Raw genomic sequence first — 14,751 nt, 5'->3', positions numbered from 1 at the left:
ATGGTTGGCTTAGTCTTGAAACAGTAATATTGAAATATTACATTCTAAGAAGAATTTAGTTTGAATAGAAATATGCAACTGGATTGCATCTTTTAAACAGAATTCAGAATTAAAATGTAATATGAATTAGACAATGATAAATGAAGATTTATTGTAGTTACAAAAATCCACATATATATTTTAATCTTCATCTGGCGTCATACATAAAATAATGGCTCATAATATATATATACAAGAAATTTGTGTTGTATGCATATATGCATATACGTACCTATACATATATTTTTTTATTACATAATCCGTTTCTTATTGTTGCTTTCCATCGAATGTCATTGTGAGACATCATTTATATATCATACATGTTTTATTATTAACATGTTTTTTAGAGTCCTACTAAAAGCATTATTTAAATAACAAAGCAATTTAAGACACAGTATAAATGTTACGTTACAGTTTGTTAAAGGCAGTGTGTGTAGATGTAATTAATAGTTTTAAGATCGCAAGCTTTACAAAACATAGAATTAAAAAATCCAAGAAGAGCATTTTTAAAATTATTAAATTAGAAATATGTACATATATATATATACATACATATATATAAATATATACACAACAAATATACAACACACAAAAACGCATTCATATACATAAGCAACAATGAATGAGAGTTATATTTTTCTTCTTGTTTTCTGTCAATCGTGCGCACGTATACAGTTATGTTGTTTTAATTCATATTTGTAAATATTCTAGTTCTCTAAGTATAACACTAAAGATTCTTGTAGTCGTAGATTAAATATCTGTACATAAGTAGACTCGAATTTTATTTATCCTTCTACAAAAATTACTCGCATATATATATAATTCGTTAATAATATTATATCTTTATTTATTGATATCTTGGAAAAATTTCACATATGTAAGGTAACAAAACGTAACAAGGTGTAACTTTCCAAAAAGATGTAGCATGCGAATTAGATGAGGATGTAAGAATAGCAACGCATCCTTTTGAATTAGATGGTTCTCCTGTGCCCCATGCATGGTAATTAAAACACGATAGAGGTTCATCTGTAATAATAATGAAATTAAAATGAATCTCTTGTAATTCTTACAAAAATTCTAAATATGTTATAAAATAAACGAAAGGTTACGCATTTTTTTTCTCTAAATTTAACTAATATTTGTTTATATTATATGATTAAATTAAAAAATCAGCGTAGATCGTTAAGGATTATCATCGATTAATATTATTTATATCATTTTCGAAGTTTATTAAATAACAATTGATGAAAAATAAGTGGATTATAACCAAACGAATTTTTCCAAATTTCTTCATCATCGTTGTTACTTAAACCAACGTAGCTTGAAATCTTATGTGAAAGAAATTTAGCCAAGCCATTCATACGTTCCTCGCTTATCACATGCGCAAGTGATCCGTTTAATTTTTGACAAGATATTTGTGCTTGAGTATAATTTAAATTGTTATTCGATAATATAAATAATCCTGCTTTTGGTACGCAAACTATTGTGCCTCCTCCTAAAAAATATTATTTTATATTTTTGTATAACAAAAAAATCTTACTTTTTATTTATAATTGTTTTTTTTTAATTACCAGAATCGATGTTATTAGGATACATGCTGTAATACCGATATTTCTTGTCCCTTATCAGTGACGAAGAATTATATATTTCTGGACATTGTAAAGCCTGGCACAGATTTCTCAAATGCCTTCCTTTATTGGTTCTTCCTTAATTAATTTTAAAAAGTAAGGGTAAAATAAAAAAGTAAAATTTTACTAAAACAAAATAATTAAAAAAAACAATTTTTTTTTATATATAACAATACTTTCATATTCTCTCACCACTTAAATATATATTTAATCCAAAGTTGAATGCCAATGCTTTTCTCGATGCAGCAAATTCTTTGCACTCGTGTAAATGATGAACTATTTTTCTTGAAATAATTGTTTCATTCGAACGTACTCCGATACGAATCAATTTATACGATGGTAATTTTCGGAAATTGATAGTACAACAACGATCGCAGTTACTTAAATCTAATAAGAAATATGTTAAAAATAAAACAGAAAATGTCATGAAGTAATTCATTTTTATAAATTACAAATTCGACAAGTAAAATTTTTATAAAGATCAGCTGAAGATGGTACTTCGAAATGTGATATCGCGTAGAATGAAATAAATTTTCCTGCGATTAAAAAAAGGAAAGAAATGTCACACGAACATCCGGTTAAAGTTGATGAACTAACAATGCAACACAATTAGAATTAAAACTATCAAAAGAGATCGTACTTGTGGTGGTAATAAAGTACATATGATTTAAAATGGATGTGTACTATCTAATGAAAAAAAAGCTTACATAATCATCTGATCGATAATCAATAAAATAAACTAGACTTCAGAAATAATTCCAATGTACAATTTATTGTGCATTCATAGCATCGATTGAAATCATGGCGTGGAAAGCTTAATAGTATAATATTGCTCGATTAAATCGTTATATTATTTACAGAAATAATGAAATTAATTATTTTCCATTATAATAGTAGTAGGCATGAGTTAGTCGGAATAATTTTCTTGTGCACAAAAAATTGACCATAAAATCAATTATAAAATCAATTGTAAAATAAATTATTTCCTTAAGACTCCTCATTCTAGGAATTAACAATCTAAAGTTCATATTTTGTTAATATTTAATGAATAAAACGTATAAGAAAGCGTTGCGTAAAGTTGATTTCCTAAAATAAACCGTAAAAATACCGAATGTTCTCGAACTTAGACGAGAAAGAATGAAATAAAAATTTCCATTACGTCATACTAATCCAAGTAATTTTTTCATTTTTAGGACAGGTACATAATGTCAAAGTTATGATCACACACTTCGTATTGCTTAATATATCTATCTAAAAATTTAAATCTCTTTTGGACGTGACAGACAATTAGGCAATGCTTGAGAAAAGTTCACAAAGGTTGTGGGCTTTGCCAAAACATTAAGCCAACAAACGATCGAGCGCTTTACAAGCTTCATCGAATATTTCATCGACGGTTCCTTCAGCGTTAATCTGGAAACATTTGATTAAATCAAATATATAATAAAGATTATTCGAATGTGTTATGTGACTTTTAAATGGTATCATATGTACTTCAAAAAATTGTCAGAAATAATCTATGTGAAAAATAATCCGCGCATATATAAAATGTTAAAAAAAAATGAAACCATACCCTGACAACTTTGTCCTCATAATTTTTTACAATTTCGCCATTCTTTTGATTAAATATTTCGATCCTTTTCTTAATGGTTTCAGCATTATCGTCAGCTCTTTGAGATACTGCGGCACGACCGAGAAGCCTTTTGGTCATCGTCTCATTAGATACATCAAAAAATAAAATGAGATCAACCGGACAAACCTATTAATTAAATGAATATTATTAATTTGAAAGAAAAAAAGGATATTGATATCTTACATTTTTTTCAAAAAGGATTCCTTGCTCCAATTCACGAGGATATCCATCTATAAGGAAACCTGTTTTGGTGGTACCTTCGATACGAGCTTTTTCCATCTTTTCCTTTATAAGATCCAACACAATATCCTACTGAAAAAATAGATCATTCTTTCTATATTTTCATCATTAAATCGAATAATAATTTTTTATTGAAATTAAGCAGTCGCGCGCGCGAATGAATAAATAACCAAATATCTTTTACCGTTGGCACGAACAACCCTTTCGACATTAATTCCTGTAGCGAAGCTCCTCTAGGACTACCGCTTGCTACTTCATCTCGCAAAAGATCACCGCTGCTCAAATGTAAAAATCCATATTTTTTGATTATTCGATCGCACTGGGTTCCTTTTCCACAGCCAGGACCACCAATCACCCATACTGTCTTCATATTTTCTAACAAACTCGATTCTATTGAACTTGATTCGGATAAGTCTTCTGTTTGTATTCTGCAGGTATCCCTACTGCAGGTATTTAATCCTTTCTCAGCCTGCAATTTTACATTCTTATTTTCTTGATTAATCATTTTTAAAGAAAATATATATGTTTATTTATTTTTTTTATCGATGTTATATGTGAAAAATTTATTTATTCGTTTTCACATCGTCAGTTGTTTCGCGGTATATAATAAATTATTCATTAGCAAGCTTGAAGATTAAATTAAAAACGCTCATCTCACTAATATTTACTGTTTATTTTAAGACAAAAAAACGTTTACACTGGGTTTATAGATTACGCAAAAGCTAGCACCCGTCTCGTATTATTTTTTCTTCTTTTTTTTTTTTTATTTTTTTCCCATTCTAAATATATAAAATCTGATAGACGGCTTTAAAGCGTTTTTCTACACATGACATACATTTTTAAAGAGCGAAACTGTACTTGACCTACTTCAAACGAGACTCGCTTCTTTGCGATCTTCTTCTTTCTAATAAATTTTGTTCAATATCAAAGTATATTATCTGATAAATATGTTTTAATTAATTAAATATAAAAACCACAGTAGTAATATTTTTCTTTATTATAAGATAAGATATATCGTGACATAATCGTTATCATATTTAATAGATCAGATATAATTATGAAAAATTATTATCTTGTGTTATTCTGTTATAGTAAAATTATTTGTAAAAATATATATAAATAAGAACAGTAGATAAATACATACAATTATATTAATAATTTGTTTTAATAAATTATAATGTATAAAATTCGTTGTTTATCATCTTATAAAATAATGAAACATGAACAAGGATAACGATAACAAATTTGTTTGCTTCTACGTTGAATGAAAATTCAATTAAATGATTAATTATGAAAGAACAGATTATAAATAAATTTGTGAAAGGTCCTTAAAAGTGTTCACTTTTCAGAATTAAAGTACTCACAATACATCTATGAACATAACCACTCGTCGTGAGTTCCGTAGTAGCTACTACCGATAAGAATAGTTCAAGCTTCGAGCTTTCACGTAAAAATTTCGAATATATCGATTTGTCATTGGCTCGTGGATAATAGGTGGGGGTAAAATTTTGCGCATTCGCACTGACTTTAAGGTCACTTATCAGATTCCGAAAGATTGCCAGAAAACCGATCTAATTCATTATCGTAGATTTTGAACAATTAATCAGGCAAAAGCATTCAAATTATTAATTAAAAATTAACAGAAACAGAATGTATTCCTTGTTATCTACACCATTGTACAACATTTTTCTTGTATATATGTTAAATCATTTATTTATTTCTGTTAATAAACATAGAATATCAAAGAAGTGATACTTCCCGCACAAAAGAATGCGTTAATTTAACTTATGTTAACTATATATTAACAAAGTAAATATATTATTTCTTGTTACATATGTGGATGTTAAATTATAATAAAAAGTGTTCGTTACCTCGTAATTATAACGATTAATTGTCAGAAGCAACAAATTAGCACTTAGAGACAAATTTAATAGGAGGAGATAGAAAAAGATGAACAGCTTGATTGAAAACACGATTTAACAGTGTTTTTTTTTCTTTTGTAATAATCAAAAAATAATAATAATATGGTTGAGAACAGAATCATAGAGAAGCGAACTGTGCATCGAAATAAAAAAGTAAAATAAAAAAAGAGCACAAAGTCATCAACGTAATCGATGAGCTCACGTTCTACTCCGACGACTTGCGGTTAAATCGCTGAACGATGTATCATCAGACAGAAATCTGTATATTTATATATATAGGATGTCTCAAAAGTCATTTTACTAAAAAAAAATTCTGAATTTAACCCTAAATCAAACCCTACCAAAACTCTAACGAAACTCTGACGCAACCCTGACGCTACTCTACAAAACGAAAACGTACATGCGAAGATTTTTAGTAAACCTTCTATATATATATACGCGTGCGTGCATACACAGCGACATTTTACCACCTGGCAATGATTAAAAATAAATGTGTAGGTGGGTCTTGATCCCGGGTAATGTCGCGTAACAGTATACCTTTAGAAAATTTATCTTACCACTCATACACGAAATTTGAGCTATTAAATATGCTTATTAAGAAATATATTTTATTTCATATTTTTATTCCAAATCTAATAGGTAATTTCGAAATCTATAAGGGAAATCATTGAATGCATTTTTTTATTTCTTTTACTTTCCTATTAAAAAAAATTAAGTAATAAGTGTAACACATATTCATATATTAAAATGGATACAGAATTTGTTTTTATGTAAATACAAATAATATATGTATATATGTATATATGTAGTAATAACACAATGTCAACCTAAGAAAAATACAGCAACACATTTTGTTACTTTTTATTGTATTTAATAATTGTTTAACAAGATTATTATTTTCCTTTGTTTTCACTTACTTTGTTATAAGTAAAATAACTTAAAAAATTGTATTTATTTATTAAAAAACTTTATTCATTATGTTCTTATTACAATTTTTGTTATATAACAATTGTCAATTTTTTGTACGCTCTATTAAGTTTTTAATTTTCATATAAATTATAATTAAATATATATATAGTATATTATAGAGTAAATATATATAGATCAGTTTTATTTTAATATTTAATTCTTTTTACACCTTACAGAGTATCAAGCAAATTCGAACTGCTATATAAAAGGTGGGAACGCAATATTCGTCAAGTATTCAATAAAGGCTAGTTCTCTGTCTCTATCTCTCTCATGTGTATGCATCTTAATATCGTTGCTTACCGCTGATTGATGGAATAATTATACGTATATTATTGTATAATATTTAACAATTTTAAGTATATTTTTTATTTAAAAAATAATATCAACAATATTAATTGTTATATATGTTTTATAATTAATTACATATAACTAGACTAACAACTCTGTCGATAATGTAAATAGAATTACATTTTTATTCCTTTGTAGAAGCTCGTACTCCTCATTTATACATAGTTTATGACAATTTGTTCCGAACTCAAGATTCTGATTCTTTATTAAAAAGCACATTGGATAAATAAATTTAAAAACAAAAGTTAAGTAAGGGATTTTTTAAAAATGGTTAGTATTTTTTATAAAAATTATTATTAAACATAAATTTGTGAGACGCTAGTTTTATTTTTGTATGAAACGAAGTATTCTGATATTTCTTCATTTTGCTATGCTAACCATGCATTATATTTTATATTATTCTTCTCCATCAATTTATCTATTTACATTCTTAATTAATTAAATTTTTGTTATATTTCTTTTTCCATAATTAAGACTATGATCATATAGTTATACTTACATACAAGTTTAATGAGATTTTATTAAGATTAAATTCTTTTAACCTTATAAGGATATTAATTTTGCCTCACGCCCACTGATGGTAGCCGGTAGAAAAATTAATAGTCATTTTTAAGGTATAAAGACAATATCTACAAACTTTTATAATTTCTGAAATAAAAATTCATACTTTGTGTTTTTCGTTGTTAAATATTTTATAGATAATAAATGAATAACTCTGAACTGTTCATTCAATTGTTTTACATAGCGTGATACGATCAAGTATAGAATTAATAAAGAATATCTAATAGATCATTAGAAAAACAATACTAAAATTTGGTGGGATAAAAATTAGAAAAGATGGGAAGATACATGAGAGTAATATTAATTTTTGTTAATTATAAAAAAAGGATAATTTATATTAATACTATGTTTAACATCATTAATTTTAATTTTCAGCAACCTCAAATAATTTTGTTGAAAGAAGGCACAGATGCATCTCAAGGAAAACAACAAGTAATATCAAATATAAATGCGTGTCAAATAGTCGTAGATGCCGTGAGGACCACATTAGGTCCTCGTGGTATGGATAAACTTATTGTCGATCAAAACTCTAAAAGTACTATTTCTAACGATGGTGCTACTATATTGAAATTATTAGAAATTGTACATCCTGCTGCTAAGACATTGGTAGACATTGCTAAATCTCAAGATGCTGAGGTAAATTTAATTATATTATTACAAGAATTATTGTAATATTCTATCTCTATTTAAGTATAGAGCAAAAGTGTACAAATGTAATACAGTTGTTCTTTACTTAGAGAAAATTGAACATAGGATATCTAGACTAGTAATTTCTTGTAGTAATGAAATTGCTTCATTAATATCCAACATATGAGTGAAAATAATTTTAAAGAGCTAAAATGTATTTAATTAAAATATTTTATTTTGTATAGGTTGGCGATGGTACAACTAGTGTCGTTTTATTAACAGGAGAATTTCTAAAACAAATGAAACCATTTATTGAAGAAGGTGTACATCCACGTATCGTAATTAAAGCTTTACGTCGTGCACTAAATCTTGCGATTGAAAAAATCAATGAATTGAGTATTCAAATAATTAAGGATGATCTTAAAAATCAAGAAACCTACTTGAGGTCATGCGCTGCGACTTCCATGAGTTCAAAGTTAATTCATCAGCAGAAAAAGTACTTCAGTGAACTAGTCGTGCAAGCTGTTTTGATGTTAGATGATTTATTGCCTTTAAATATGATCGGTTTTAAAAAGGTATTGTAATTTTGTTTATTAGTAATACATGTAAGTATAAAATATAATGAACTCGCTCCAAACTTATTATTATTTATTTAAAATATAGGTATCCGGCGGAGCTTTAGAGGATTCAGAATTAATCGAAGGTGTGGCATTCAAGAAAACTTTTTCATATGCTGGATTTGAAATGCAACCTAAGAACTATACCAATTGCAAAATTGCTTTATTAAACATCGAATTGGAACTCAAAGCGGAGAGAGATAATGCCGAAGTTCGTGTAGATAATGTTGCAGAATATCAAAAGGTTGTTGATGCGGAATGGAAAATTTTATATGATAAACTTGAAAAGATTTGGCAAATTGGTGCAAATGTAGTATTATCTAAGTTGCCAATTGGAGATGTAGCGACACAATACTTTGCCGATAGAGATATGTTTTGCGCTGGTAGAGTCCCTGATGAAGATTTGAAGAGGATTATGAAAGCTTGTGGTGGAAACATTTTGACTACTGTGCATGACATCAAAGATTCAGATCTTGGAGATTGTGATCTGTTTGAAGAAAAGCAAATTGGTGGCGAAAGGTAATAAATAATCCTTTTCGTTTATTTGAATACAAATTCTAAGATCATTTATATTTTTATAAATTTTGTCTGCTTTTAGATTCAATGTACTGCATAAATGTCGTCACGCTAAAACCTGTACATTTGTTTTACGTGGTGGAGCTGAGCAATTTTTAGAAGAAACCGAAAGATCTCTTCACGATGCTATTATGGTTGTTAGACGTATGGTAAAAAATGATGCCATTGTTGCCGGTGGTGGAAGTATCGAAATGGAATTATCGAAAACTTTGCGCGATTATTCCCGTACAATTGCAGGAAAAGAACAATTGTTAATTGGTGCACTTGCTAGAGCTCTGGAAATTATACCCAGGTTAGATTCTATATAAATTAATTTTCATTTGCTATAACTATCAAAAAATGTAATCACTTTTGTTTTTATAATCTAGACAATTATGTGACAATGCTGGTTTTGATGCCACAAATATTTTAAATAAATTGCGACAAAAGCATCATAAAGGCCTTTATTGGTACGGCGTTGATATTAATTCTGAGGGCATAGCTGACAATATGGAAGCATGTGTTTGGGAACCTGCTGTAGTAAAAATCAATGCATTAACTGCTGCAACCGAAGCTGCCTGTTTGATTCTTTCTGTAGATGAGACAATAAAAAATCCAAGAAGTTCTAATGATTCCGAAGGTCGTGGAATGGGAAGACCAATGTAATATTTCGTTATTACATTGAAGAAGAAAACTAAGAAAAGATTAATCTTAAAAAAGAAAAAAGAATTTTATTCTTCCCGTACTACAGTAGTTTGTTGTACTTATTAATATTGGAAGTCAAATTATTACATATTATTCATTTTACGGATTAAGATTTGATTTGTATAATCTTTTCTAGTTTTATCGTACAATAAATACATACAAGCGATATTATTTAAATAAACAATCCTATTGTCCGAATTCAAAATTAATTTGAAATCTTTTTTAACATTATCTCTTTCAATTTATATTAATAATTTAAAATGTAGAAGAGAGAGAAGAGAAGTCAATGATTCTAATCAAATGGATAACTAATTATAATATAGTATTACTTGCTTTATAGTTAAATACCTTAACTTAAACATTGCATTCAAATATAGTAATCATATGCCTTAAATTTACATAATTTTCATATGTATATCATGAAGTTCGTCTTTTGTAATATTTAATACATATTAATTAATAAATACTTAAATAAAATAAAAACAAAAGATTTCTGATCAAATTATTATTACAGTTTTAATGAAAAATAATTAAAGTATATTAAATTTCGATTGATTTAATTAATTTTGTAAATTTTTTAAAATTACCGCTTAAATTTCAACCAATTGGTATAAATCGTTACTGCGCACGTACCTACATTTCCTTGTCTGACATCATAGGTGGAGTAGTATGAGTGACAACACTGACAGATATCAGCTGTTCCAGTAAATAAGGAACTGCATTTAGGAATGGATGTGGATGAAAATATTATAGATAATGGAAGAAATAGTGTCGAAAGTCTTGACGAAGAAACTAGTACAAATGAAGATTCAAGTCAAATATCAGAAAGAAATGATAATTGGTATTACATGCCAGATTCCATACTTCTCACTATTTTTCAATACTTAACACCAAGAGAATTGGTAACAGCAGGAGAAGTATGTAGAACATGGAACAAAGTATACCGAGATGAATTTCTTTGGAGAGACTTATTTTATCAGACCTATAAAATAGATTCTGATATTGGTATAATGCCAGGTAAGTTACGTTTAATATTTGTTCGATAATTATAATACTTAAGTAATTTTTATCTATATATATTATCATATATAATAAAATAAATCTGATGATTATGATACACTTTGTCTAACAAAGTCCATTTATAACAAATATACATGTTTCAGGAAAGACTTCCTGGTTTGAAGAATTTAAGCGCTTAACATATCATACTCCCTTAATAGAAACCGAAATACTCAATAATCATTCGCATCAAGTACTGCATGTTAGTTTTTCGCACAATGGCAAAATGTTTGCAACATGCTCAAAAGATGGATTTATTATTGTATGTTCATTTGAATTTCTTTTTCATAATATTAATTTTTATAATCATTATAAATATTATTGTTTCCTTTTTACATATTAATTTAAATGATTAACAGGTATGGAAAAGTAAACATCCAGTTAATATTATATATCTTAATGATATGAAAACATTTAGCTGGAAATATACTCAATTTTCGCAGTTTAATTCTAATGATACTTTGCTCCTTGTCTCTGGTGTACATTTTGGTACACCACATAGTACATCAGGAGAAATAGCTGTCTTCAAAGTAGCACGTAAGTTTAAATGACAATACTATTTAAAAAAGTACAAAAAATCTGTATGATTTTATCGTTAAAAATTTACTGTACTTTGTATTTACTATTTTCTTATCGTTTCTTTCATTACAGCTGGCTTTCAACTTCAATGCAGAGTAGCGAATAAGCCATATGACATATTTGGTACTTGGTATAGTGAACATTACCTTTTAAGTGGAAATTTGCATTGGCTTGCACACCTGGTTAGTACAAGTGTACTCTGGCTAAATAAGGCTAATCAAGAATCAGCAAGTGAATATGTGCCCATCATGACACAGTTGTTTAGGTATGCATGTATACTACAATGTATTTTATTTATTAGCATCAATCATTGTTAATCTAAAAATGACTAAAATGTTGTAAATAAATAACTCATAGGTTTTATAATGGAAATGCTTCTTCAATAAGAGCAATTATGGTTGCTAATTGTTATGCTCCTGAAAACTCAGAAGATCAACCCTTATCGTCAAATAACAAAGAAGATAATGCTCAAAATCATGTAGCAACATCTTCAACTAATGATTCGCCACAGGAAGAACCAGTTGTACTTCATCACGCCTCATCTAGATTACAGTAATGCTATTTATATCTCATAATTAATATATTTTTAGTTGCATAAAAAATAATGCATAAAAGTTAATTATATTAACAAATAACGTAAAATTATCGAAATAGGTACAGTATGATAGAAGGATGCTTTATGAATTGGATAAAGCTTGGTGATGGATTTGAATATGCCAGTCCTATACAATATAATAAAGAATATAGACAAGTTCAAAAAGAAAAAACAGTACACGAAACTGATAGTGAAAGTGATAGTGAAAATGAAAATGAAAATGAGAATGAAAATAAAAATGAAAATGAAAATGAAAATGAAAATGAAAATGAAAATGAAAATGAAAGAGAAAATGAGAAAGAAAATGAAAGAGGAAATGAAAGAGGAAATGAAAGTGAAAATGAAAATGAAAATCAACATACATCATCAACTGAAGAGAGTGAATCAGGTACATAATTAACTTAAAGTACAAAAAATATATATACATATATTAAATGTTTGTGAATAATTTTTGTCTTATTGAATCTAATATTGTTATCAACAGAATTATCTATGACAGAAGAAAGTGATTCTGATGAATTATCTAATAATCCAGAGAAATTTTTAATATTTACAACTGGATCAAAAACATACACGCCTCATCAAGTTGGTTTTAAGAGGATCAAATTAGTTAGTTTTCCAAAAAGATTAGATCCAGGACCATCACTTCGTGAGAGAATAGCGCAACGAGAAAGGGAACGAAAAAGACAAAACTCTGGACAAAACTTGATCACTAACTGGTTAGATTATGAAGCGGTGGCTGATAGATTTGACAAAGTAGATCATTTGATCGATTTACATGGTCATATAATAGGAATGGGTCTTTCTCCAGATCACAGGTATCGTTGATTTCACAATTTGTGTATGCTAACAACTCAATAAACACTAACACTCAATAATATATAATTCACTTAGTAAAATCTCATGCATTACGTAAGTAAAAAAAATATAGAAAGAACAATAATAATTTTACAGATATTTATATGTCAATACAAGGCCTTGGCCAAGAGGATATGTTATTACTAATCCGTTACAACCTCCACCTATAGCTCAAGAAATAGATATTCACGTAATTGATCTAGTAACATTGAAACAAGTTGGAACAATGTTAAGAGCACATAAGGCATATACTCCAAATAATGAATGTTTCTTTATATTTTTGGATGTATGCAACGAATATGTGGCAAGGTGAATACAAATGTTACTAGTTCTTAAATACCATTTTTTTTTAAATCAATATTTTAATTTTAATATAATTATTAATTTTTAACATATTTTTGTTCGTAGTGGTGCTGAAGATAAACATGGTTATCTTTGGGATAGACATTATGGAGTTTGTTTAACCAAATTTCCTCATTGTGACGTTGTCAATTCTGTAGCCTTTAATCCAAAAGATCCCGAAATGTTAGTTACAACTAGCGATGATTATACAGTCAAGATATGGCGCAGTCGAGCCATGGTCAAATCCTTAGGTTTAAATGAACATTCTCTCAATCGAGGAATGGAAGTAAGAAAGAAGAGCAGTTATCATAAACCCGGTTGTAATGTTGACTGACTAAAAACTATTAAATTTCCTATTTAAAAGCTTATGATTGAAGAATCATCTCTCAGCCTGTTATACTGGGTTATAACACTTGTCTGTGGAATTAATTTTAACATAAACATGACGAAGCACATTTATGCATAATTTGAATGCAAATGAGAGATTATATACATATACATATATATGTATGCGTGTGTATAATTTTGAGTATGATACAACTGTATAATTATACAAAATTAACACTTTTACTAAATGTTTAATATTCCTGTTAATATCTCCTTTTAAATTACATTATGTTTTTACTGACAATCTATTTGTTGTTACATAATGACTAAATGAACCAACATGATTAAATGTTATTTTATTTGCTCAATTAGAATATAAATAAATGTATTGGCACATCCGTGTCTTCTCAAAGTATATTCAAATTTCTATATAGAGAATGATGTATAAATAACTATGGTGAACTATTATGAAAGTTTCTTGAAGTACAACATCGTCGAATTTATCAGTGAAATATACGTTTTCTCTATCGGATAAAGATTTTTATCATTACTTGGACAATATTTATAAACTTTCTAATAATCAATTCAAATATTAGCTACTGCGTTGTATTGTACGATATATACTCACTCATATAAAAATATTTTAATTCTTTAAAGTTATATAAAATAACAAATGTGTGTTAAATTTCTTTCGACAATTTATTCAAATGCGTGAATTATTAAAATTATTAGTAAACTTTGACCATTTTTTTTACGTGACATGTTTGATTTTTTCTGTTTAATTTGATAATTTCTATGTATGTACATATAATAATTATTTCTTAATAATTAAATATACATTATAATACTAATTAAGATATAAAGGATAATTAGTTAATTATCATTCTTTATTAAAGACAATAAATATAATTGCTAAATCTATTCTATTCAATGACAAAAAAGTATACTTATGTATAATAAATACTTTTTCAGAATAATGTAGGAAGATATATTTCGGAATACAGTGTTTAAAAAAAAATATAATGTTACATGTAATAAGAATATAGTCTTAAGCATGTCACGTACCTGTCATCAAAATATAATTAAATGCAAAATAACGCATCGTGAATAATTAACATCAAAAATAATATAAATAATAATACTATTCTAA

The 14,751-nt window shown here is 27.5% G+C and overlaps 4 protein-coding genes across 6 annotated transcripts; 2 read left to right on the top strand and 2 right to left on the bottom strand.

The window, feature by feature from the left end:
• Positions 1-602: 602 nt before the first annotated feature.
• On the bottom strand, positions 603-2,421 carry LOC106793651 (C-type lectin domain family 4 member E). The gene is made up of 4 exons (XM_014760780.1): positions 1,860-2,421; positions 1,611-1,745; positions 1,307-1,534; positions 603-1,065 (listed from the first exon to the last, which is right to left on the bottom strand). Exons 1-4 carry the CDS (start codon positions 2,104-2,106, stop codon positions 887-889), a joined length of 789 nt encoding a protein of 262 aa, XP_014616266.1. The 5' UTR covers positions 2,107-2,421; the 3' UTR covers positions 603-886.
• Positions 2,422-2,822: 401 nt separating this feature from the next.
• On the bottom strand, positions 2,823-5,853 carry LOC106793652 (adenylate kinase isoenzyme 1). Of its 3 annotated transcripts, none has more exons than XM_014760784.1 (5): positions 5,662-5,853; positions 3,722-4,006; positions 3,481-3,606; positions 3,238-3,423; positions 2,823-3,077 (listed from the first exon to the last, which is right to left on the bottom strand). In XM_014760784.1, the coding sequence occupies exons 2-5, from the start codon at positions 3,905-3,907 to the stop codon at positions 3,006-3,008; spliced, it is 570 nt and encodes a 189-aa protein (XP_014616270.1). In that variant the 5' UTR covers positions 3,908-4,006; positions 5,662-5,853; the 3' UTR covers positions 2,823-3,005. The 3 variants fall into 3 exon arrangements, with proteins under 3 accessions (XP_014616270.1, XP_014616269.1, XP_014616268.1); XM_014760783.1 differs by lacking the exon at positions 5,662-5,853 and adding an exon at positions 5,409-5,610; XM_014760782.1 differs by lacking the exon at positions 5,662-5,853 and adding an exon at positions 4,902-5,142.
• Positions 5,854-6,942: 1,089 nt separating this feature from the next.
• LOC106793660 (T-complex protein 1 subunit eta) lies at positions 6,943-10,022 on the top strand. Its single transcript, XM_014760801.1, has 6 exons — positions 6,943-7,046; positions 7,713-7,973; positions 8,210-8,539; positions 8,628-9,100; positions 9,180-9,449; positions 9,526-10,022. The coding sequence occupies exons 1-6, from the start codon at positions 7,044-7,046 to the stop codon at positions 9,800-9,802; spliced, it is 1,614 nt and encodes a 537-aa protein (XP_014616287.1). The 5' UTR covers positions 6,943-7,043; the 3' UTR covers positions 9,803-10,022.
• A 509-nt stretch (positions 10,023-10,531) lies between these two features.
• LOC106793655 (F-box/WD repeat-containing protein 5) lies at positions 10,532-14,286 on the top strand. Its single transcript, XM_014760789.1, has 9 exons — positions 10,532-10,858; positions 11,005-11,162; positions 11,260-11,437; positions 11,552-11,744; positions 11,837-12,031; positions 12,134-12,462; positions 12,559-12,892; positions 13,029-13,241; positions 13,341-14,286. The coding sequence occupies exons 1-9, from the start codon at positions 10,570-10,572 to the stop codon at positions 13,606-13,608; spliced, it is 2,157 nt and encodes a 718-aa protein (XP_014616275.1). The 5' UTR covers positions 10,532-10,569; the 3' UTR covers positions 13,609-14,286.
• The last annotated feature ends 465 nt before the right edge of the window (positions 14,287-14,751 follow it).

Source organism: Polistes canadensis, unplaced genomic scaffold (assembly GCF_001313835.1).
Source record: "Polistes canadensis isolate GaletaPanama2010 unplaced genomic scaffold, ASM131383v1 scaffold_16, whole genome shotgun sequence".
Taxonomy (NCBI): Eukaryota; Metazoa; Arthropoda; class Insecta; order Hymenoptera; family Vespidae; genus Polistes; species Polistes canadensis.
Note: the sequence above shows the minus strand (reverse complement) of the source record. Positions and strands in the feature narration are given on the sequence as shown.

Coding starts and splice junctions, on each gene's coding strand:
- LOC106793651 (XM_014760780.1), bottom strand. CDS start 2,106: ATGAATTACTTCATGACATTTTCTGTTTTATTTTTAACATATTTCTTA. Junction 1,535..1,610: donor TCCTAATAACATCGATTCTG/GTAATTAAAAAA, acceptor AATATTTTTTAG/GAGGAGGCACAATAGTTTGC. Junction 1,066..1,306: donor AATTTGGAAAAATTCGTTTG/GTTATAATCCAC, acceptor TTATTATTACAG/ATGAACCTCTATCGTGTTTT.
- LOC106793652 (XM_014760784.1), bottom strand. CDS start 3,907: ATGAAGACAGTATGGGTGATTGGTGGTCCTGGCTGTGGAAAAGGAACC. Junction 3,607..3,721: donor AAGGGTTGTTCGTGCCAACG/GTAAAAGATATT, acceptor TTTTTTCAGTAG/GATATTGTGTTGGATCTTAT. Junction 3,424..3,480: donor GAATCCTTTTTGAAAAAAAT/GTAAGATATCAA, acceptor TTTAATTAATAG/GTTTGTCCGGTTGATCTCAT.
- LOC106793660 (XM_014760801.1), top strand. Junction 7,974..8,209: donor CTAAATCTCAAGATGCTGAG/GTAAATTTAATT, acceptor TATTTTGTATAG/GTTGGCGATGGTACAACTAG. Junction 9,450..9,525: donor GCTCTGGAAATTATACCCAG/GTTAGATTCTAT, acceptor TTTATAATCTAG/ACAATTATGTGACAATGCTG.
- LOC106793655 (XM_014760789.1), top strand. CDS start 10,570: ATGGATGTGGATGAAAATATTATAGATAATGGAAGAAATAGTGTCGAA. Junction 11,745..11,836: donor ATCATGACACAGTTGTTTAG/GTATGCATGTAT, acceptor AATAACTCATAG/GTTTTATAATGGAAATGCTT. Junction 12,463..12,558: donor AACTGAAGAGAGTGAATCAG/GTACATAATTAA, acceptor TGTTATCAACAG/AATTATCTATGACAGAAGAA.